Source organism: Euprymna scolopes, chromosome 21 (assembly GCF_053919585.1).
Source record: "Euprymna scolopes isolate OS-2025 chromosome 21, ASM5391958v1, whole genome shotgun sequence".
In the NCBI taxonomy this organism is placed as follows: Eukaryota; Metazoa; Mollusca; class Cephalopoda; order Sepiida; family Sepiolidae; genus Euprymna; species Euprymna scolopes.
Window position 1 is genome coordinate 17,706,161 of NC_136502.1, and position 25,014 is coordinate 17,731,174.

The 25,014-nt window shown below is 30.8% G+C and overlaps 1 protein-coding gene across 2 annotated transcripts in view; it reads left to right on the forward strand.

Moving 5' to 3' along the window:
* Positions 1–7,930: 7,930 nt before the first annotated feature.
* LOC145242028 (protocadherin-19-like) overlaps positions 7,931–25,014 on the forward strand; it is a 158,618-nt gene continuing 141,534 nt past the window's right edge. For both annotated transcript variants that reach the window (XM_080104921.1, XM_080104922.1), the window contains exons 1-2: positions 7,931–8,070; positions 15,534–17,943. In XM_080104921.1, coding sequence (XP_079961047.1) covers positions 15,547–17,943 — 2,397 coding nt within the window. In that variant the 5' untranslated portion in view covers positions 7,931–8,070; positions 15,534–15,546. The remainder of the gene's footprint in view (positions 8,071–15,533; positions 17,944–25,014) is intronic.

Consider the following 25,014-nt stretch of genomic DNA (forward strand, 5'->3'; position numbering starts at 1 on the left):
AAAAGTGCATTTGTGCATGAGCCATAATTTGCATTTTATTAATGAAGTTCAGGAAAGGTGACATCATGCTACCGACTCCTTTGGAAGTTATATTTCTATGTTCATAAGTGACATAATAAAGTCCTGAATCGACCAGGTAGCTGCAAGTAAACCATACTTATGGCAGCCAAACTTGCCATTCTTCCAGAATTATTGGAAGACCCAGGTTTGGCTGATCGTATTTAATCAAACACCTGATCTCATAACTCACCGAAATGCAACTTCCTGGACATTTTTTATAAGCATGGTGGAATGAGGTAATAATAGATTCAATTGCAATGCAAATGTTGAGCTTAGGGTCACGATCAGCAAAACCTTTGGGGCCAAAGTTGTGACATAGTGACGAAGGACTAAGGCCGTCTTGTGGTTGTCATGAAAGGCAGGTTAATGGTATGAAATAAACAGAATAAGTCCCGAAAATTAATTCAAGTTTAATGAATAAATCTAAAATAAATTACATCACTGTGTTATATTTATCTCGGCAGTTATATTTATCTAGACAGTAATCTTGCGGCCAAATATCGTTTGAATCTTCATTAAAACATTTTATTTGAAACAATTTATTTTAACAATGTTCTTAAATCAAAACAATATGCAAATTGAGTCAGATGTACTAGATAGTAAAAATGAGTGTATATATATATATATATATATATATATATATATATATATATAGAGAGAGAGAGAGAGAGAGAGAGAGAGAGAGAGAGTAATAGACCAGAGTCTAAAAAAGGCAAAGCCTCAGTGGAACTAAAAGGTGCTAGCTCGGAGTATTGCAGATATATGATAAACTCAATAGGTGTAATTACATAGAGCTATATTAATAGAAAGAGTGAAAGATTAATAATTGTGAAATTATTAATCGAATTTTCTTAGGGGAACATAACAAAATCAAATTAATATGTACGATCGTTTCGGAAACGATGTCCCTTTATTCATTCATATTTACAAATAAAATAATCGAGAAATGAAGTAAAATATTTTTGGATATCGTCTCCTCATCAGCATAAATATCCCTCCATTTATGCTGATGAGGAGACGATATTCAAAAATATTTTACTTCATTTCTCGATTATTTTATTTGCAAATATTGAATGAATAAAGGGATATCGTTTCCGAAACGATCGTGCATATTAATTTGATTTTGTTATGTTCCCCTAAGAAAACTCGATTAATAATTTTACAATTATTAACTTTTCACTCTTTCTATTAATATATATATATATATATATATATATATATATATATATATATATATATATATATATATATATATATATATATATATAATGTATATTTACATTATATACATTAATGGTGAGCTAAATATTATTGAATTTGAAAAATAACTCAATAATACATGACAAAAGCGAAGCAATATTAATTTTTGAGGTCATCATCAATTTACAATATTCACTAATTGACTAAAATAGAAGTCAGTAGAGAAAATAACAACTTTCACGAGAAAATATTAGAAACGTTTGATCTGTGCATAGAAGACAACTCAATTTACTGTGGAATAACATTTAATTTTATTTATATTCCAAAACCTTACAAAAGTAAATGAAAGAAATCTCATATAATGAATAGCTGTTTCACATAATCATACCTAAATATATTTTTTCCTCGACTCATATTACGAATAAATGCTCCAATAACCACCATAGTAGTATTATTATGAATTCTTGGATAGATACAAATCTTTTTGATTGTTCAATTAAACGATTTGTCCAGCTAATCTAAATTTATAAATTTCTAGTACCTGTTTGTCTGTTTATTCACAAACGAATTCCTAGAGTTTTCAAGATACATCCACAAAACCATACATGTGCTGAAACTAAATCACGCAACGTATATTTGGATAAGTGTATTTCGAAGAAGGGTTTCAGTTCGCTGTTGATATATATATCCGCTCAGATACAATTGCATTTGAGATGGGTATCTTATGACACCACACTCTATTCTCGATATGCAGGAAAATCAAATGTACACATATCCAAAGCAATGGTTGAATCCTTAGAAAATGACCTCCGGTTTAATAGAATTAGACCTAAACTGGAAGTTACTGTTGTGAAGACAAAGCTTGTTTCTTTTAACAATTTACCTTTCCAACACAGATTGCTATACCTAATAGGACCCTTTCCAAGAGTATAAATACATAGAACGTACTGACAAATGTACTGCAAAGAAGATGGGCTCCCTCTACGAAGCTAGAAGATTTCTCATATTTGTCAGTATCCTACATCTCTATAAAGCCATTATGAGCCATGCATGGAATATTGTTGCCATATCTGGGCTGATGCACTAACCATTAGTTTCTCCTTCTTGAACAGGGTGTAAAAATAGTCTCTAACTTAACAGATCTCACACTGTCTACCAAACTCAAGACGTTTATCCATTGCAGCAATTTTTGCTTGTTTTACAAGTACTTTGATGGAATGTGCTTCAACGAACTCACTGTACTTATACATCCTCAAAAAAATGCCACTGACCAACCCAATTAGCAGCAAAACTTGCTACTTTTTCCACACACCACTTGCCTTTGGAATTCCCTTTCTGCTCCCATGACTGAACCAATATGCAAAAATTTAAATTCAATGTGCAAAAACATCACGTTTCATACCTCTCTAATTAGGATGCTTTTCTTTGGAATTGGCTCTTAGTCACAGTAGGCCTTTACATCTCAGCAGCAATATGTATTGTTTGGGATGAATAAAAGCCAAATACATAAAGTGGAAATACGTTTTACTTTGTTATTTTGTTTATAACATGAAAATTACAGAAATTCAAAAAATAAGAATAGAATTATTATTAATAAGGTGTTTGAAGCTTGGAGCAGGAATGCAAGGGCACATTCTTTTCTTAGAAAAACCTGGTGTACTTTAAGAGAGTTAAACATTAAAAATTTATCAAAAATTATTACTTACATCATTTTCATCCAATTAATGCCAAATAATAATTTGTCCGCTCACCCCTCTTGAAAAAAATATATTATATATAACGAATAAGAATTTTAAAAAAAGCTAATATAGTGCGATGGGTTGCATGTAAAAATCAAAAACATAGACTTCCTCATTCAGTCCCGGGCAACACCGGATCTTACTGCTAGTTTATTTATAATTTTGATATAAGATTGATGTAGATACTTTTAAATCCTAAGAATACTGGTTTATTTTATAATGAAACTCACGTTTCTCATAATCAATTAAAACAATACTTTTTTTAATGGATGACATTGTTTTCAAACTAGCAAATATAATATATTGGTATTTAGTTTTTATGGCATTTTAGATTCTCTTATTACTTTTTGATCTATAATATTTATTCAATATCCTGGCATTGTTACAGATTAGTATCTCAGGCTGATAACTGAAGAACATTTAGAGATACTTCATAAAAGATATTCAACTAACCCACTAATACAATCATTGCAGCCAGATGTTTTTATAAAGCAAATATTGGTCAAAGCTCTCCCAATAGAGAATAAAATGGTCCCAAACCTGTCACAATGGACAATGGTTCTACTGGCATCCGTCCACAGTCTAGGCATCAGCCATTGAATAGCCAAAGCTGTCCTCTTCTACCTTCTCTTCTTCCCAAACCCTTACCACAACAACACAGATCCTGTTTGAAAGCAATGTTGTACAGCTGCCTCTCTCAGAAGCAACTAATATACATTACACATAGATCAGATTCCAATTAAGTACAAGACAGACACTGTGCAAATATTGCAAAATCCATGACAACAAAGGGTTTCAGCAGAAAACATTTTTTTTTCAAATGTAATTTCTAGTTTTTAATTGTTTCATATGAGTGCACTCTACAGAGTTATAAACACTATAACTTTTTTTCGTAACATCTATTTTGTTTCTATTATTTTCGTTACTAATGATGTTAGGTCCAAATTTGAAAGCAACGAATGGGAATATAGTTTCAGGAAAATTTGACAATACACGATACTTTCACATTCTAGAAGCATCCTGGTCAAACTGTCTGAGAAAATTCTAAAGAAAAAAGTTCAAATCTCTAAACCATTATGGTAGATGTATCTAACAATGCCTTATGATTTAATGATGTACAATAGATGAAAAATATGATTTACCTCCAAGATATTGATTCGTGGAAAAGATACCAAGTGACCTAAATCTTTTTTTTATCCCAGAAGTTGTACTTGAAATCGTGCCTACTCAAGTAAACATATGAGATATTGATTTCCAGAGAAGATTACCGTTCATCTAGAATGATATATTTCAGAAGTTGTACTCAAAATAAAGCATTCAGAAGTAGACTTACAAACTATTGATTCGTTGTAAAGATCACAAGTATTACCAATAATCTAGATTTTATGTGTTTCAAAAGTTGTACTCCAAAATTGTTTATTCATAAGTAGACAAATTGTTGAGGTGTAGAGTCTGCTGCAAAGACAATGAATGATATACTATCTCCCAACAAGTGAATAGATATTAATCAAAAAGAAATAATTCGCTCCAAGATTTTTTATTTAATCTGATTTTGTTTCTGAAGCCATTTTTTTCAGTAACATCTGCTTTCAATAAAAAAAAATATTGATATTAAGTAAATATATAAAAAAGAAAATTAAAAAAATATATAAATAAGAGAGAAGCGCCAAACAGAACATTGCTTAGAATAAGAACACCATAGCTGAATCTCTGAATAGGCTTTCAGATGTATATACGTACATATTGTAAGGGCCAAAATATAACCTCTTATAGCTTTCCAATTTATGGAATAATCATGTGTTGTCAGCATCACTCAACATTGAAGGAGAGAAAGCAATAGAAGAAAAAAAAAAGGTGAGGAGAAGGAGAGGAATAGACCATGACAGATGAATAACTATATTTGCAAACTACATTATTGTGGTAGGCAGGAGCCTGGGCTTACATTTATTTTGCTGACAGATCCTCACACACGAATGCGTACATATATTAAGATGTCAGCAAACATATATATATATATATATATATATATATATATATATATATATATATATATGCGTGTACATAGACATGAAGATTGCAACACAAGCTCTTATAGAAATCAGGTTTTCAGAAAGCATATGTAAAAATACACTTTAGCAAGGGAATTCAGTGGCAGCCTTATACATCCCATAAATCTTAAAGGTTCTTATACATTTACACAAGCACATTTAGGCAGAAATAATAGACTATACACACTCATTTGATATCTGTTTTTTTCTTGAGAGATGCTTATATCACTGAATACACACACGCACACACACACACACACATATATATATATACATATATATATAAAAAGTTATATATTGATAAAGAAAAGTTATGTATGTGTGTAAATACATAAAATGTATGCTTTCATTGAAAATAGCATATTGTATAAACATGTGGTAATATGTAAGTGGCAGTGTGTAGTGATTACAGACACAAACTGTGGGCTCAGCATACAATAGTTAAAATTTTCAGAGTACTGCATTTTACTAATATGCTTAGGGAATGCATGAATCCATATGTCCTCCATCCGGATATGATTGAAATAGTAGGGCAGACAAAATGCAGAAGCCTTGCTTGTGCAAAGAGACTCAGAAAATAAAAACTCCGAAATTAAACTGGCATTGTTTCCAGTTGTCCTGTATATATTCTTGACACCGGACTCCTACAATGCCAGTTCAGTAGAGGTACGGTTAGATATTACACAATCCTTGCTTAACTATAGACTCCCTATAAAGGAAGCCATACTGAGAGAATCCATTGTCTCTCAAGACAGAAAGGAGACTTTTATTATATATGAAAGTGTAGTGTAGTGGTTACAGGTGTAGTCTTTGGGTTCAGTATGCAAGGTTCAAGTTCTATCAGCATCACTTTCGATAATATTCTTGGGAAAAGTATGAATCTATATATCCCCTTGCAGCTAAAGATTAAATAATAGGGCAGACTCTCCAGGCCTTGGTTTTGCGACTAGTCGAGGGGAAAGAAAAACTCTGAAGTAGCACCAGTCTTTTTTCTTCTTAGTCTAGCATTGTTTCCAGTTGTTCTGGTCGTCTGCTTAAAACAACCCAAGCAATACTGATTCAGAAGAGAAGCGGTTGCTGGTTGTGCATCACTTGCTTCAATATAGACTCCTACCGAAGGAAACCATACAGGAGATATCAATCATCTCTTGAAACTGAAAGGGGCCTAACATTACATATATCTGTTCTGATACGTGTATATATATATATATATATATATATATATATATATATATATATATATATATATATATATATGAGCTATTTATTTATCTCTAAATATTGATTTTGTTTTACATAAATAGATTTGTGCTAATATGATATTCACATATGTTGCATATATGTATGTGTGTGTGTATAGTCTCTTTTTTCAGTGTGTCTATACATACATATATAATCATATAAAAAGATCTACACACTAGAACATGCATAAATGTATGAGAAAAACTTAACATTCAATTATATGCATATGCGATTATTCATACTATATATATATATATATATATATATATATATATATATATATATATATATATATATATATATTAGCGCTATGTATATATAACTAAATATAAAGATATAACAATAAAGCGTTTAGGTAAGCCACATTATTGATATTTAATATGATAAAGCTCTACTTAAATGAATACTTAAATTATATATAAATATATTTTCTTGATTTTAGTCTGTTATGATTTTAAAATGAGTTAAATGTTATTTTAATATATATATATATATATATATATATATATATATATATATATATACTCACACACACAAATAGCTACTTAAATTTATATAAATGTGTATATATGTGTCTGTAATGATATTTAGTTATGCTTATTTCGACGGTTGAACTACAGTGACACACACACACATGTGTGTGTGTATCATATATATATATGTGTGTGTGTGTATATATCTGTGTGTGTGTGTCACTATAGTTCAACCGTCGAAATAAGCATAACTAAATATAATTACACATCCACACACATCCACACACACACAAACACACACACACACACACATATATATATATATATATATATATATATATATATATATATATATATATATATATATATATATATATATATATACTTATATAGATTTAAGTAGCTATTTGTGTATAAATTTATGTTCGCCCACATGCGTACATGTTTAATGTATTAATTATTTTAATAATCATATGCATACATATAGACACATTTTAAAAGAGGGATACTACACACACACACACATATATATATATATATATATATATATATATATATATATATATATATATATATACGTGCACACACGCACACACACCTAAACATACACACACATATATATATATTTATTCTTTCAACCTCCTGTTTGTATCAAATATATCTGTGTGTGCGTGTGTGTGTAAGTGTGTGTGTGTGTGTGCACGTTGGTGCACTAAAAACCTATGACCACATATGACAACAAATATTCATACAAAGATCAGCAAACATTCCGATTCTAAAATAAATACATCCACATATGTGTGTATATTATACATATATGCGCTTTCATTATACACACAGACATACACACAGACACACACACTCACACACACACACATATATATATATATATATATATATATATATATATATATATATATATATAAAGCATGCACTTTTAATTATACTTCTAAATCTATAGATGTGCTTCAGTGTTCATATACATGTGCATGTGTGTGCGTTTGCAAGAGGGGTTTTATGAGTGCACGAAAGAAAAGATTATTTTGCTCCAAAGGCAGGGGACAGGTTGTCTATAGTCATTCCATAGAAGACACATCAGCCAGTCAGGCAGAGACTCGAGCTGGCATAGCACACACAACACACTTAATAGGACTACAGATTTCTCTCTTTACCCCTCTTCAGTGCACGCACACAAACACACGCTCACACCTAATATTGTTGTCACACGACGGCAGCAGTAGCAGCAGAACTCGACACAAGAATATATAACTCATCACGCCACAAACTCTATTGGATTTCATGGCACAGGTGAGTTTTTCCTGTCTCTGTTCTTAGTGTCCTCTCATATAAGTTATGTGATAGAAATATAGATATTAATACTTATGTATTTGTTTCTCGGATGTTTCAATATGTGCTCACAGGCAATGTTTGTATATAAATAAATAATTTTGAGGTAAATCGTGTCCATATATATACTTTTAACTTGAATAGGATTTTGATAACAATCACTTTACTTAATTTCTAACTCTAATGTTTGGAAAGTCAAAATGAAACAAGCGGAACATTTAAAGAAACTTAAGATTGTTCCAAGTTTGTCATAGAGTTTGGAAAAAAGTGTTTCATGTATATGTTGTTGTTTTTATCTACATTCACTAAGTTGACCGTTTGGTTTAATTATCAAATGTTTAAAAGTCAACATTAGTTTAATTTCTGATCTTTTCCAGGTTTCTATGAATCTTATAATTGAGTATGGATGACTAATAGATGTATATTTTGTTTATTTACCGACAAAAGTCGATTTTTTTTTATTTATTTAAGTTCATTTAACATAAGTAATATTTTTTATGTGCTTTTTAATTAATTTTTATTTGTGTTTATATGTTTTTAAGAGATGTTTTTGAACTTTTTCTTTAATAATTTGTATTGATATATTTTTATTTCTGACACTTAATATATTCACATGGATTATTGTATGTACTGATTTGACTTAGAAAACATGCGCTAATATAGTTCCGTTTCACGGGATAATTTTATCGGGGGGGGGGGGTCAATAGAGTTTTTATTACTTTTGTGTTCAGCTGTTGTAAATGATTCTTGATTATATCAGCCGGTATTAAACTCGGCTTCTTTGAATTCATTCATATCAAAAAATAAATGAGATGCCTTTTCAAATAGGATTTATTTACTAAGAAAAAAATAAAATAAAATTTCTTCTTTTTTTTCAATAAATTATTAAAAGTATAAAAGCCAACACTTTCGTTCTCGGTGCTATAAGTATCAGTGTGTTTGCAAAGTTTTTCCGTGTAAAAAGTCTCTGCAGATGATATACATGTTGCAAGCATCTGAAAAAATCTAAAATCGATTCGTTATCGCCGGCTAGTATCTGATTAGTGCAGATCACAACAAACGGCCCAGGATTTTCATTCTACTTGCAAATTAGTAGATGCAAGGCCACTTAGACCGGGGTTTTCATGCAGCCCATGCAATTCCCAAAGTGTTACCTATCAAAGTACTAGTTAAGCTCAACGTTACTTAACTTTGGTGATATTACAGAAACTGTTGTGTCAACGTGGTTATAGCCGTTACATACACATAGAAGATACTAAGGACCATAAGTAGAATTTTATGTAGAGGAGTCAGAATTTTAACATTTGCAAAGATATGACTATGTGAAGAAAACTATTTGCTGAAAAGTTGTTTAAAATTTTTATAGGAACCAGTAATAAATAATGTTTATTTTTTACGTAATCCCAAAATAAAATGGGCTCTTCAGCAGATATTTTCTATGCATTTAAATAAAAAAATATTTGAAGTAAATTTTCATTTTATTTTACTGTAAATTAAATCATTAATGAAAGCAATTAATCAGAAAATTATTTTATCTAAGTTGTTTACTTAAAGAAACCAAAATAAATAACTATTTTATTTTTTAATATAAAAGGCAAAAACATTTCATTGTAGATAAAGTTTATCATTAATGGTATGGGGTGGGGAGATTTGGGTCTGGGTTTTTAAAACTAACCGGGAGAGTTCTGTTCATGTTAATGAAGTTATAGTTTAATAATAAAAAAAAGAAGGGGATCATTTAAAACAATTTCCAAAGGTTTAGAAATCTTCTTTAACATATACATCTAAAATAAAGATAATATGACTTTTGCAACAAATAATATATCTTTCGAATACCTGAATAAGAAAATTGTATTTAATTCAACAAACAAGAGTTTTGTTTTTGTTTACAATCAATGATTTAATTGATTTCTGATAAAATACCAGAACTTTCTCAACCTCATCAGGTGTGCTTGATTTAATTATACTCATATTTGCATGTAAATAACTATTTGTGTGTGAAATTAACAATATCTTATATAATTTTCAAACTTGTTATGTTCTTAAGTTGATAAAACTAATAAGTCTGTGCTTGTGTAAATATATTTATTTAGGTGTATATATAGAGTTGTTTCGTCATTTTACAACTCATCAATGTAATGAACGCATCAACCATTGAAACAGGACACCAACTCACTTCCAATAGTGATATCTGCTGTCGTCAGGTGTCTTACCAGCTACTGAGAATGAAAGAAATTATATTGCATAAATGAATTTATCAATTTTGCTTATAAAGTGTTTAAGATACTGGTAACTAAGATGACTCAATTCGTTTTACAGAAGAGTATTACGTTATGCTAAGTGGAAACCATTATTTCTTTCACCAAAATACTTAACCCATATATAAAATATAGTCATTCAGAGTCAACTGTTTTATCATTGTTTTAGGGCTCATCAGTGTGGTTAGACATAGTATGTGGATGAACCCTAAGTGGCAAAACCTGGAGGCTATATATATATATATATATATATATATATATATATATATATATATATATATATATATTGCACACACCCATGTGCTATAAGTAGACACCCTTACTAATATTAATAACGAAAACTGCTGTCAGAAAGTCATGATGAATCTAGGCAAAATAATATTTTGAATAGTTTCTCATTTTCTCTTAATGATGATTTGGACAATTATTCGGTTAACAGTGGAAAGTGGAATCTCGAGATTTTCAGCGATCTGATGCTGATTAAATTCACCTTCATATTACTTCATAATATGGCTCCTAACCGGTCTTAGAGTGTTCTCTAATAGGCTAGGAGACGAGGATTCAACCCTTGGTCGAGCCATATCAAAGAGTAAAAGACAATCTGTACTAGATGCTGTCTTGCTGAATACTCAGTATTATAAGGTAAAAGAGCAAGGGTAAATAAAGTAATACGGAGAAAAGAGTGGCGTTCTACCCTGCACTTTAGTGTAGTAGTTCATGAAAATGAAAACTTTGGGCTATGCTTGACTATTGTTGATCACTTTACGTTACTTGCATGGCTCCTCTGAAACTAAGAATTCTAGTGCTTCTTTGACCGGTGTCACACTCAGATAGTGATGTATAATAAATATATAGTTTATTTGAAGCACAAAACATGTTAATTTATATAAAATATCAATATTTAAAACTTTTACTGCCCCTTTGTACAGCTTCAAATGCTAGTCCACGGCAAAGGAAGAAGAAACTTTAAATGTATTAATTATTTTTCTGAGGTGTCTATTTACTTCGTATCTGTGTGTACGGTAATCTCCAGATAAAAAAAAAAACTGTTTCATTGTATCAAATTTCTTCAGTGTGGTTAGACAAGTAAGCACTTGGATTTATACTCAACGATTTTTTCCACGTTCAGCACTTCTAACCGTTAGATTATTAATGAAATTTTATGTGTGTGTGCGTGTATATAAAGTTGAATTTGAAATCAATAAAGATGTTTAAGGGCTGGTGGCTTGGGAGAGGGGGGGGTCATACTAAATTTATACAACTAATCAGCTGTGAGAATACTGGCAGTTATCTCTTTCACTACCATAATTGCCAAATGCTATAGCTTTTGATTCAGATTTCTTTATCTTAAACAGGGAGGATAGAGAGTAACATTTTGTTTGTAAAATCATCAAAATAATAATTATTAAAGAAGTCGCACTGGCATTGATATTAAAATGCCAACTTTATCATAGAAGAAAATCTTTCTGACAGATTAAGTCATGTCTATGCAATCAGCATCCAAATGTTAACTAATTTACATATTGTTTTTGCAAAACAACTTCTCATTAATTAACTATTCTTTTTATTCTCATCTTTTTTATGACCTTTTTATATTTTACTACAATCCAGTTTTATTCACAACTATTTTCTATATCGTAGACAAATGCTTAGCCTTTTGAGTGAAAAGAACCTTTCCGGTCCTTTCAGGTTAATTTACTCTCCGAATGGCAAATCTTGATATTTTTTCTTTCCTTTTTTCTGAGCAACTTCAAAGCACAGGCACCGCTAGTCTATTATAAGCATACAATGCAATATATTTTTATGTTTTATTCATTTTTACTTGTGGGATGATTTCACGTGTTCCATTTACAATGCATTTTTGTTTTAATGCATTTTCAAATATGCACATTTATATTTGTGTTTTGGAGAGAGTGAGAAAGAAAGATAATTATTGCAGTGCATGAGTATGAAAAAAACAAATTGTTATGTATACTTTCCATAATAAAAACTTAATATAAATGCAGAGCGTTTTTAAGTCTCAATTGAAACTAATAACAAGGTGTTAACTTTAACTAGAACTTATTCAAAATATATTCCATCATTTTTATAATAATATGAACAAGAATATATTTTTATAGTCTGCATGTAAGGATTACCAATTATACCAAATAAACAATTCATCACTTATATTTGGTGTAACTTATTTGGTATATATAGGTTTATAAAATAATTAGACCATGAACTTTATTTTTAAATGTATATTTTGGTCAATAAAAAATCATAATCCATTCAATATAAATTTTAATTATGCATACAAAAATTTCTGTTTATTTAGAAATAAATCTTTGAAAACGCTAGTATAGGGAATTCATGATTCTTATTTTTATTAATTTCATGTATTGTTTACACACACACACACATTATATATATATATATATATATATATATATATATATATATATATATATATATATATATATATATATATACTAGCAGAAGTACCCGTCCTTCACTGGGTTCAAAAACAGCCTACAGAAAATGGACTGTGATTGATGAAAGTATGATAGGTTATGAAAAGGAGGGGGTTGTAAAGAGATAGGTTTTGATACTCAAAAATTTTACCCTAAGCAAAATATGATGAAAGTAAAGATAATTTTCGCGAAAATATATTTTTTTATATCAACTATGTTTCTATTGGTAGCCAAGAGTGACCAACAAAATGATGTTTCCTAACAAAGAGAAAATGTTATATATATATAATAATATAAATATACAAGAAATAAATGTTACCATAGTCAATAAAAGTTACTTTTATGGTACTAAGGTCATTGGTTTTATTTTTAAGTAGTTTGTACAAAAATAAAAATTTTTTTCTTTAATTCATGAACCGGTTTTAAAAAAAAATCAAAATGGCAACGACTTTGAAATGGAGAGCCCCGTTTCAATTTGAGGGGGGTACTTGAGCATTCTGTGTTAACAATTTAAGAGAGTTCCGTCAATGTAAGGAATATTTATAAACATAATTTAATATTTTCCATTATTTTGTGCTTGAGGAATATTCGATTATGGCATGTATAGTTTATATAAAAATTAATTTAAGTAGTTATCGCCTCAAATTTCGGTTCGCTGAAATTATTTAAAGTAAAGAGCATTAAAAACTATTTAAAAAAAAAAACATGAACTGAACTTTTATTGACTATGGTAACATTTATTTCTTGTACATTTATTTTTTCGGGTAGTCGTTTGTTGGCTTTTCTGCTAAACACTCTTACTAAATAATATCAACGAAATATCAAAAAACAAAGAAACAAAAACAGTTTTGAAAAATAATGAAGCTTTACTTACTTTAGTAAAATAATCTGAAACAGCAAAATGGGATATTAAAAAAGGAAACACATAATTACTTTAGTTTTTTAAAGCAAAGAATCGATATAAATAGGAATAAGAAGAAAACGGCGCCCTTTTCAAGCAGAACAGTTTCGTTTCAGTTTTACAGTATTGAACGGTGTAGTATTGTGCCGGCGGATTCAGTGTTGTACTATTGTAATGTAAAGAACACGCAGAAAGGGTTGTAATCAACTGAGTTCTTTCTAGTACACTGCCAAAAAAAGCTTAAACAATAAAAATAAAAAGGTTATGTAAATGTTTTTAAAAAGACACGTAATCATGTGAGCAGGATTTTTCCTTCTTTTGACACGATAACAAGTAACGTTCTTATTTTTTCTTATTTATCTATTTTCGAAAGAGTGCCGCGTGCAGGTGGAAAAGGAAAAAAACAGAGTTATACAAAATTTGTGTCGAGAATTGTCTAAAGTTCCGACTTTTTTTTTTTTGGTTTTCACGTTAATAAGAACGTGAATTTATGAGGTGAATTTATTCGACACAATATGATTCAACTCAAAAATATGAATAAAAGCTAACGTGAATTAAGATTAAAGTTAAGGTGCTATAGTGGGCCCTCACCCCTTTCAAAAAACCTTGTTAAACTTTGTGACATATTTACATTCTATGGAGATCAGGTGCGAACGAACACGCTATAATTTTATTATATTATATTTCTTCAAACAGATACATAATTATCAAAGTATACTTACGCAAATAGATATGAAAAGTCTTTGTTAAAGTTTGTGCCATATTTCCATGGAGTACAGGCGCGAACACAGACCCCACAATTTTATTATACCATCCCTATTTAAGTTAAAACATACTTATCAAAGTATTCTTATGTATATCTATATCAAAAACACTTGTAAACGTTTTTGTTTTTCATTTTTTATTCCATACTTTGTGGACCAGGCGCGAACGCTGACCCCACAAGTTTTATGAACCACCGTTCTGCCAGATCAAGCATACCCATTCCTGATTCTCCAGACATCTTCTATCATTATATGCAATCAGTTTTTTTAAAATAGTCAATCATATAGGAGCTTATTCGTAACCAGACACACACACAGACGTTCAGCTTTATATATATATATATATATATATATATATATATATATATATATATATAGTTTATACTTTTTTAAATGGAGAAACAATACTTATAATCTCAAAGTATGCTATTTAAACTAAGGTTTTTATTAAATTGTTTTGAAAATCTTAATAATAAAAAGATGATTGTTTATATGATATCAAATATTAATAGATTTCCAACTTCATTATGGCTTATCGATAATAGAACAATTGATTCCCCCCTTGTAATTTTGGTTTTAGTAATATAAGGCTTAAAAGGAATCATTTGGCACAGCTAAAATTAATGATGAATGGGAATCAAAAGAAGATGATTATAATATCAGTTTTGGCATAGAACTATAGAAAACATTTTTTGCATTCACATCATAAAGGTAGGAAGCTAATATGGAGAGGAGTTTATCAAATAAGAAAGTCAATAAGAATGATATGTTCTATTGGCAGATGCCAAATATATTCGATTTCAGAAAAGAATCCATTCCTATTAAGATAAATAAGAAAAGAAAGAAATCATCAACAGTGCGATGAAACCTCTGTCGTGCTTGACGTCTATTGTCCATCATATAAAATAGATGGGAAATAACTCCACGTTACAAACATCTTTAAGTGTCATTATTTATACTGTGAGGCATTTCATTTTCGTTCAAATGATACAATAATAAAGTTCATAATTAGGATGTGTAAAAGTTTCATATTATTTCTCTTCTACAGAACTGACTGGAACATGTTGATACCACTTGGTGTTCTACTGTGTGTATTGAACAGATGCCTGGCCGTAGACTTGACTTATTATGTGAAAGAGGGCCAAAGTCCAGGTAGTCTCGTGGGTGATATAACGGCAGACACACATTTGATGGATATTGTATCTCTCCAAGACCAACGGATGATTAAATTCAGCAAATTAAAACAGCATGAAGCAAGCCTTTCACAATTGTTTCGCGTCTCTCAAAATACAGGTAAATTGTTCACAACTCAAATGCTGGATGCAGAATCCATGTGTAAACCGAAAAAGGAATGCTACAAAATGATGGATATTGCTGTAAGAAAAGGAACTTCGTTCATCAAGTTATTAGAAATCAAAGTGATAATTCAAGATGTAAATGACCATCAACCTGAGTTTCCAAACAAACAAGTAAGCATACAGTTTTCTGAAAGCGATGGCATTGGAATGAGAAAATCAATTCCTAATGCTATCGATAGGGATGTAGGAGTCCTTAATTCACAGCTTACGTATCAATTGAAAAAAAACAAAGATGAGCCTTTTACATTGTCGATTTCAGAAAGAGTTGATGGAACATCGGATCTGAGCATTTCCCTAGAAGAGAGACTCGACAGAGAAATGAAGGATTCTTACATGATTCAAGTAATTGCCAAGGATGAAGGAAGTCCCCCGAAACAAGACGTTTTAGATGTTTATATATCAGTCAATGATGTCAATGACAATGCCCCTGTTTTTTCCCAAAAAGTCTATAATGTTTCAGTAAATAACGAATACGATAGAACAACCCCTGTGGTCATCTTATCAGCAAGTGATTTGGATTCTGAAAAGAATGGAAAAATTTCATATCGATTTAGTTCTAAAACGTCTTCAGTTGCAAGAAAACTCTTTGAAGTAATTGAAGAAACTGGTGAGATTTTCTTATGGAAACAATTTGCACTGGAACAAGGTTTGACATATGAGTTGTATATTGAAGCCACAGATGGAGGCAATCCTCCTCTTAGTGCTCTTGCTATGGTTTTGATAACTGTAATCAATCAACAGAATAATCCGCCAAGTATAGATTTAAACTTTGTTTTTGCTTCTTCAGGAAACACAACTACTATTTCGGAGAATATTGAGGTGGGCAGTTTTATTGCTTACGTAAAAGTTACTGACCAGGACGTAGGACAGAATGGAGACATTCAATGTGACCTACATCATGACAAATTTCAACTTCAAAATCTAGGAACTAAAAAGTATAAAGTAACAATAAAAAAATCTTTGGATACTGAGAGTGAAGATCACCATGACATTACTATTAACTGCCACGATAAAGGATCTCCTTCCCTCCATAGTGAGAGCAAATTTTCTGTTCAAGTGATGGATGTAAATGATGTACAGCCACAATTCTTTAAAGAAACTTATAAGTTTAGGATCTATGAGAACCAAAAGTCAAATATTCGTGTTGGCATCATCAATGCCACTGATCCAGACCAAGGACCTGGTGGTAAATTGACCTATTCTCTGCTGACCAACAACAAACAGTTTTTACCTTTCCAGATCACAAATGATGGACTGATTTCAACTATTAGTTCCTTAGATCATGAATTTCAAGACATGTACAAATTCCAAGTTATGGTCAAAGACAATGGTATACCATCACTAAATAACTCAGTTAATGTCATTGTTGAGGTCACTGATAAAAATGATAATGCTCCATATTTTACATTTCCAAGTGTTAATCCATTTGTTATGGATATACTTTATTTTCCGCGTCATACAAAAAATATAACAGTCTTAAGGGCATCGGACAGTGATAGTCGAGAAAACGCGTTTCTGAAATATGAAATAACAGCAGGAAATGACAAACAGTTATTTACTCTTAATCATTATACAGGTTTGTTATTTTTTACTCGTGAGGTTACCCATCATGACACTGGATCATACGAGTTGGAGTTTGTTGTCAAAGATAGTGGCACTCCAGTTCTATCTGCAACAACAACACTGTCTTTGACATTATCTGTGAGCAACAAAACATCAGAAGTGTTAAATGCTGTTCACATACAGACTGGCGACAAGATACATCTTAATTTAGTTATTATTGTTACACTGATTGCTGTAACTTTATCTGTGGTCATTACAGCTTCTATGTCAATATGTATCCTCCGCTATAGTAACCGAATAAATGCTCCTGAGGGAGATGTGGTGAATCCTCCACAAAGACATTTGATGTGTCCTTCTTACCATGCAAATTCTTGGCCAGATGTACCTGGAGCTATAACCACAGATCCAAATTTATCTAAGAATGCAAATCTTACAGCATCAAGAAGAGAATCTCATCCAGGGGATGAATTTGGCAATCAACAAAAGGGTTCTCCCTTAGTATTGAAACCAAGGAACACAGCAGACATCACATGTCAGGTAAGTAAAGTTTTATTTATTGATCTTGAAAGCTTGTTTGTGGTAATAATAGAATGTGTACTGTTTGACATACATTAATAATTTGTCTAATAGAAAAAGTTTGCAGGAGCATTGATTATAGGACCTTTACTGAGTTATAACACACAATAATTCAAGTCAAGATGATGAGCTGTCCAATTATGACTAGTAGTGTGCCAAATCTATGTTCCATATGGTTACAATTACTGACCAGCTCAATCATGGCTTGCATAATTTTAGTTTGAAGTGGCTAGATAGCAATTAGTTGATGTTGCTTTTAGAATCTTATCGATGGATTCATAGAATGGTTATAGAATACCATTCCGCTATACTGCATTTTGATGAACCAACCTTTTTAGAATTATCAGAATTAAGTGTAAAACGATTATATATCAATCAATTTTTTCCAGTTATCAAGAAACATTTACGCTTATCAATACTCTTCAAATTTGCTTGAACAACTGGTTTAAGTGATTTTGATGTTAATTGTTTATATCATGCTTATATTAAGAGCTTATGTATACTAAGCAAATACACTCATTTGATGTAATTATATGCACCTATAAATTAGGCTAAAATCCCATTTATACTTATTTTGTTGGAATTATATAATTATATAATGCGTGTAAGTTCATAGCTATGAAAAATACCACTCGCTGTATATGTACATTATATATATATGTATATATATATATATATATATATATATATATATATATATATATATATATATATATAATTCATTTTAGTAAGTTTTTAATATGAATAAGTGCAAACTCACAGATTATTTGCCACATAAATCTATACATAACACCATTATTAAATTAGATAACTATACAAGAATAAGATTAAACGTTCAACAGCGTTATAAGCAACAATGAAATATACTTTACAATAAAGTTTGTGTGTCAACTTTTTGGATAAATTTCGAAAAAACTGAAATTCAGTATGGTCAAATATTCAATGAAAGTAAGTGACGCATTTCAGCATTTCTTTGGGGTTATAAATAATATACAACTGATATGCTATGTGCACCCTATAAGATCTTCATATATTTTATAGAAACTTCTCAGTGTCTTCAGCAAATACATTCTCTGATAAGTGATCAATTCTTTGATCTTATTCAATCACAAGTTTACATTAAGCTGATAGATTAAGACTGTCTTCTAATACATTAAAAGCTTAATAAGAATGTTAGCATTTAATAATGAATCAGATATACAAAAAAGAAATCAAACTCGCATAAAGGCATACTTCATAAGATTCAAATCTAAACATTATATTTAGAATAGATCTTGATTTTTATGCAAAAAAAAAAAATAAATAAGTAGAAATTAGTTTTAGAATTAGACGAGAAAAAGAGACATTTTTACAGGAACCAAAACCAATACTATATTACTTTAAATCTCATTTTATTTATAGTAAATTATCATTTATAGTTGTAAAGAATAAGCATTTTTTTTGCACATTTTCAAACAGTATTATATGTTTGAATAAAGAAAAGTCATATTTTCATAGCAATTCTTACTGATTATGAAAAATCATTATTTTGGAAATACTTTCATGTCATTCAAAATTATGAAACTTAAAATGATTCTAATATAATCGTATTTTCAAGAATAACTTTTTCTTCAAATACACAATTTATAATCGAAAAACGTTCTTTTAACCAGTATAGATTTATTAACTAAACATACAATTTTGTTTTATCTTAATAAATATTGAAACATTTAATCATTGTAATAAAGAAATACTGTAAATTTACTTAATGATGATTTGACCACTTTGCAAAATATATACTTTTATTAGTCGTAAGAGTTCAAGTTAATTACATTTGCAACAAAGAAAGGACAAAAGTATATTAATATATTTATTGTTTGGAAAAAAAGCGTATATCAAATTTAAATTAATATTACAAAGAAAACAATTGAGTAATTTTCTCTGTCGATATTTATAAAAGATATATGAATCCTTTGCAGCTCAATTCAGAGTTCATAGAGTGAATTCCAACGGAGAAAGGCACAGTTTTCTTTGAAGTAAAATTGACATATGCTACTTTCACAAAATGTTGCTTTACTTAATATTTTGAATCGGATGTCGATATGGAACAATGCCAGGTGGGTTATTCTCTTGAAATGTTTGCAGTTGAAACATCAGTGAATATTTTACATATACTAAATAGCGATGATTTATTAATATACTTGTAATCAGTGATTATAAAGCTGAAAATGTGATAGAAAATCCATTAAATCAAGAAATGATTTTGCAAAATACAAACACAACCCATTCAAGTTACGAAAATGTTGCTAATATATTGAAATATTCAAATAATGTTTTAATCCGATTCAACAATATACTTTTCATACATTATTTGTTACAAATGGTGTGTTCAAAAGTTGTACAAAATTTTCAAGTAAATTTATAGTTTTTACGAAGACATCTTCGTAATAATAATTCGTCTTTATTTGTTCGTCCTTCTCACTCTCTTTCTCTTCCTATTCTCTCTCTTTCTCTCATAATAATTTACATCACTCACCTCCTTCCACTACTTATTATTCAGCGCTTATTTATGTTATTCACCATTTGGGATGTCATCCTATGTGTGCGGTAACAGACAAGTAAACAAGAAAAAAGATGCCACATAGTTTAAGTGGTATATAAAAAGATTCACACCTATTTTAAAAGTTTAACTATACTCCTAAAAATTTGCTTTTTATTTTGTGTATTGATATTCATTTTTAAAATCATTTTTCTATTTATTTAAAAAGAAAATTCAACTTTGTTATATATGAGTCATGGAATTGCATTCCCTACCAAACGATCTAGTTAATTTACATATTCTTTTAAACATTCATTTTAATTAATTGCCTACTAGTTTTACGGTTTTCTTATGGGATGATCATTTTTAGTTAACAATTGCGTGTAGTTATATTCATGTAGATATTCTACATGATTTATACTTGTATAATATTTGTGTAAAAAGTTTATAGTAAACACAAACCTCTTTCTTTATATATTTAAGTATGTGAATATATATTTGTTTAAAAAATTTTGCCTACCAAACTCCTCTGTCAGTTTTTGCTCTACAGACATGAAGTTTAATATATAGGGTATTCGAACCCATGCGAAATTGTATATTTGAGTTTTAACCGGGGAAAAATTGATGCAAAAGGGTAAAAATTTTAAAAATGAAATTTGCCAGGTGATGGTCGAATGACAGCATTACAAATATATATATTTTTTTTTTTTACATGGAGTTCACCACTTATCAAGGCCCAATAGCTACTCAGGGATAAGGGTTATTGTGTGTACAGTAATCAAAGGGATAGTGTAGCAATAGTATTGGAGAATTTGTAAGGTGCCATTACTTAGGGGGGGGCGGTTCATCAGGAATTTGTTTGTGTTGGACTTGAAGACATCCAGGTTGAAGTCGGGAGGGAAACAGGCAAGTGGAACAGAGTTTCACAGGCGGGCAGCTCTAAGAAAGAAGCTTTATTCATGGTATTCACGTTTTGATTTAGGCACAGATAGGGAGTGGGAAAAATTATTTATGGTGGTTTCAGCTAGTCAGGTGTTTTTTGAAAAAGATTGGCGAGGGGGGACCAGAGAATGGAGCTCAGACGAGCACCTGCCAGGGAAATAACGATAGAACAATGACAGGCTCGCTATGTCTCTTCTGTGGGAAAGAGGTTGCAGGGTAGAGAAAAGGGCATCCCCCACCAAGCCACGAAGTCTATTTTGTACTCTGTCAAGGCAGGATAGGCTGTTTTTAGCAGCCCCCGCCCAGATGTGGCAGCAGTACTCCATCTTTGGACGTACTTGGCTCTTATATAGATAGAGAATTGCATCATTAGTGAGATATCTTCTGGAGCGGTAGAAGGATCCCACCATTTTCACAGCGACCTTGGCCACAGACTTGATGTATGTGTTCCATTTCAGATCAGGTGTAAAGGTCAAACCCAGGAGCATATCAAAGCCTGGGGTCTCCCTTAGTCGAGAGCCATCCATTTTAATTGATGCCAGATGGGGATCAGAGTGTTGATGATGTAGAGATAGGAGCTTGGTCTTAGATGCATTAAAGGTAACCAGCCACCTCTTTCCCCACTGTACCACACGCTCAAGATCAGAGGAGAGAGAATCAGAGGGAGCTTTGTCATTTACAGCCTTTGATGTGTTGCCATAGATGGTCGTGTCATCAGCATAGATGTCAACAAAAGATTTTAGTATGTGTTTTGGGAGATCATTGATGTAGATCAGGAAGAGAGTTGGGCCCAGTATGGACCCCTGAGGGACACCAGCATTAATACTGTGGACCTCTGATTTCTGCCCATCAACCACTACTCTTATGAGCCTATCTGAGAGAAATGACTTAATGATAGAGAAAACATTTCCAGTTATATCGTAGCTGGAAATCTTGTGTAGTAGGCCTTTATGCCAAACCTTATCGAAGGCCTTTGATATGTCGAGAGCAATTGCCCGAGAAAGGAAGCCTTTGTCGAGAGATTCTCTAATCCTATGAGATATAACTGTTAGCACATCTGCTGTAGATCTAGCAGAGCGGAAACCATATTGCGTGTCGCTAAGGAGGTTATTTCTGCTGAGGTGGTTGACTACTTCTCTATTTATTGTGGATTCCAGCAACTTACTCATGACATACAGGAGACTTATTGGTCTGTACTGAGAGGGGGATGACTTATCTCCTGAATTCTTAAATATGCATGCACAACGTAATAGCTACTGGTTCATGTTTTAATTTTTAGCCTTGCAGCAAACATGTCTTCATTGCTCAGGTATTAACGTCAAAGGAAAAAGTAATTCGTAAGCTAAATGTTTTGGTTTGGATTCTCGGTGGTGGTGCATGAGCAATTTTCTTAAAACTTTTTAAATCATTACTATATATCGGGTCCAATATAATATAATAATAAATACGAAATCTGCATTAATAAAAATATCATATGTAAGCATATTTTACGACCAGACAATGCTGGGCGGCTTGCTAATATATATATATATATATATATATATATATATATATATATAGAGAGAGAGAGAGAGAGAAAGAGATTACAAATGGTATGTTTAAAAAATTGTTCACAATTTTTAAGTAAATTGATAGTTTTTATGAAGAAATCTTTGTAATAATAATTCGTCTTTATTTGCTCATCCTTCTTTATATTATATACTGGCAGTCCAGCCCGGCTTTGCTTGGGCCCTATGTACTATTCATAACTTTATGTGCATATGTATATATATATATATATATTAAAAAGTGTGACTCATGCAAGGTAACCTACATCTAAAATTTCAAGTGTTTAGACCCAAAATTGGTGAAGGAGTTTGGTAGAGTCTGTAAACGTCAACACTTTCAACTTTGCCCTCTTAGCAGCTAAATTTACGCCAAAAAAACTGATTAAAAAGCTTGTTGCGTGTTTGAATACCCTTTATGTAAAATTTTAAATGTCTAGGCTCAAAATTGGCTAAATAGTTTGCTAGAGACCACAAAGGTCGAATTTTTTTAACTTTGACCCCTTGGCAGCCACATTTTCCACAAAAAACGATTTAAAAGCCTTTCCTATGTCTGAATACACTTTATGTAAAATTTAAAATGTTTATACACAAAATTGGCTGAGTAATTTGGTAGAGACCGCAGAGATCAAATGTTTTTTCACTTTGACCCCAATTTTGACCCCTTTACGTTTATTGTTTTTGGCTCAAATCAAATCAAAAGTTTGAGCCATGTCAAAGTAACCTACATCTAAAATTTCACGTGTTTAGACTCAAAATTGGCGGAGGAGTTTGGTAGAGTTTTCAAAGATGAAATCGTTGAACTTTGACAGCAAAATTTCTGGCCGAAAACTGATTAAAAAGATTTTCCCAAATGTCAATACCACTTATGTCAAATCTCGAGTCTGTAGACTGAAAATTGACAGAGTAGTTTGGTAGGGAAATTTACACACACAAACACAGAGAAAATTTCACTTTATATATATATATATATATATATATATATATATATATATATATATATATATATATATATTATAAAAAAGCGAACCATCGCGTAAATTCAATCAACTAAAAAAATGGAAACCGGGGTGAGGAAAAGAAAAAAATATATATATATATAATGGGGCAAGTTATATGTACAATTCAATAAAATAAATATTAAAAATTCAATAAAATAAATATTGAAAAACGATCGTTAAAATATACCCAAAGCACTTTTCGTTCAGACAAACATTTTCAAGGGTCATAAGTCTGAAAATTATTATTTTTTAGAATATTTGGTAGTGATATGGAATAAGAGCAGAGAGGAGGTTAAGAAAAAAAAAAAAAAAAAAAAAAACCTGACTACCCAAATAATTCTAACTGAAGCCGGAGGTTTCTCTGCTTGCACAAAGTAGGGGGGGGGTTAGCAATGATGGCAAGTGCTTCGAGGACAGACAGGTGGAACTTTGTGCGTCCTCGGTACAAAACAGAAAAACACTCCGGAGAGAAAACAATATATATATATATATATATATATATATACACATTTCATTTAATTATTTGAGAGTTCATTCTGCAGTTCATTTGTGAGTAATCTGCAGGAGCGATCTAAAATTTGTCACCAAGTTAATGATTTTGCTTACTCTCAATACTCATACAGTGCTGGGTGTCATTTTTACACATCGTTTATTCTTTGCTGAATTGGATGTCACCTTGCATGATTAACATCCGATTAAAAAAAGCGTCAATAGAAATTAATGAGTTGAAAAAGTGTTCACCTAATCATTAAGATTACAATGAATGGTAATTTCAATTATTTTTTTTAAACTTTGGTTGCAATAATAATTAAAAAAAAATACAAGCTTGATTAATTAATGAGGTATTTTAAAAGTACAAGAGATAGGATTTGGTGATATAAAAAAAAATGGATGGTAAGTATTTCACGTTTTGGACTTGTTTATTATAAATCAAGTCTGCTAATAAATATTCATTTACATTAAACATATTGAGAAAAAAATATAGGATTTTTATGAGAATATTTAAAATGAAAACATTTGTCATATA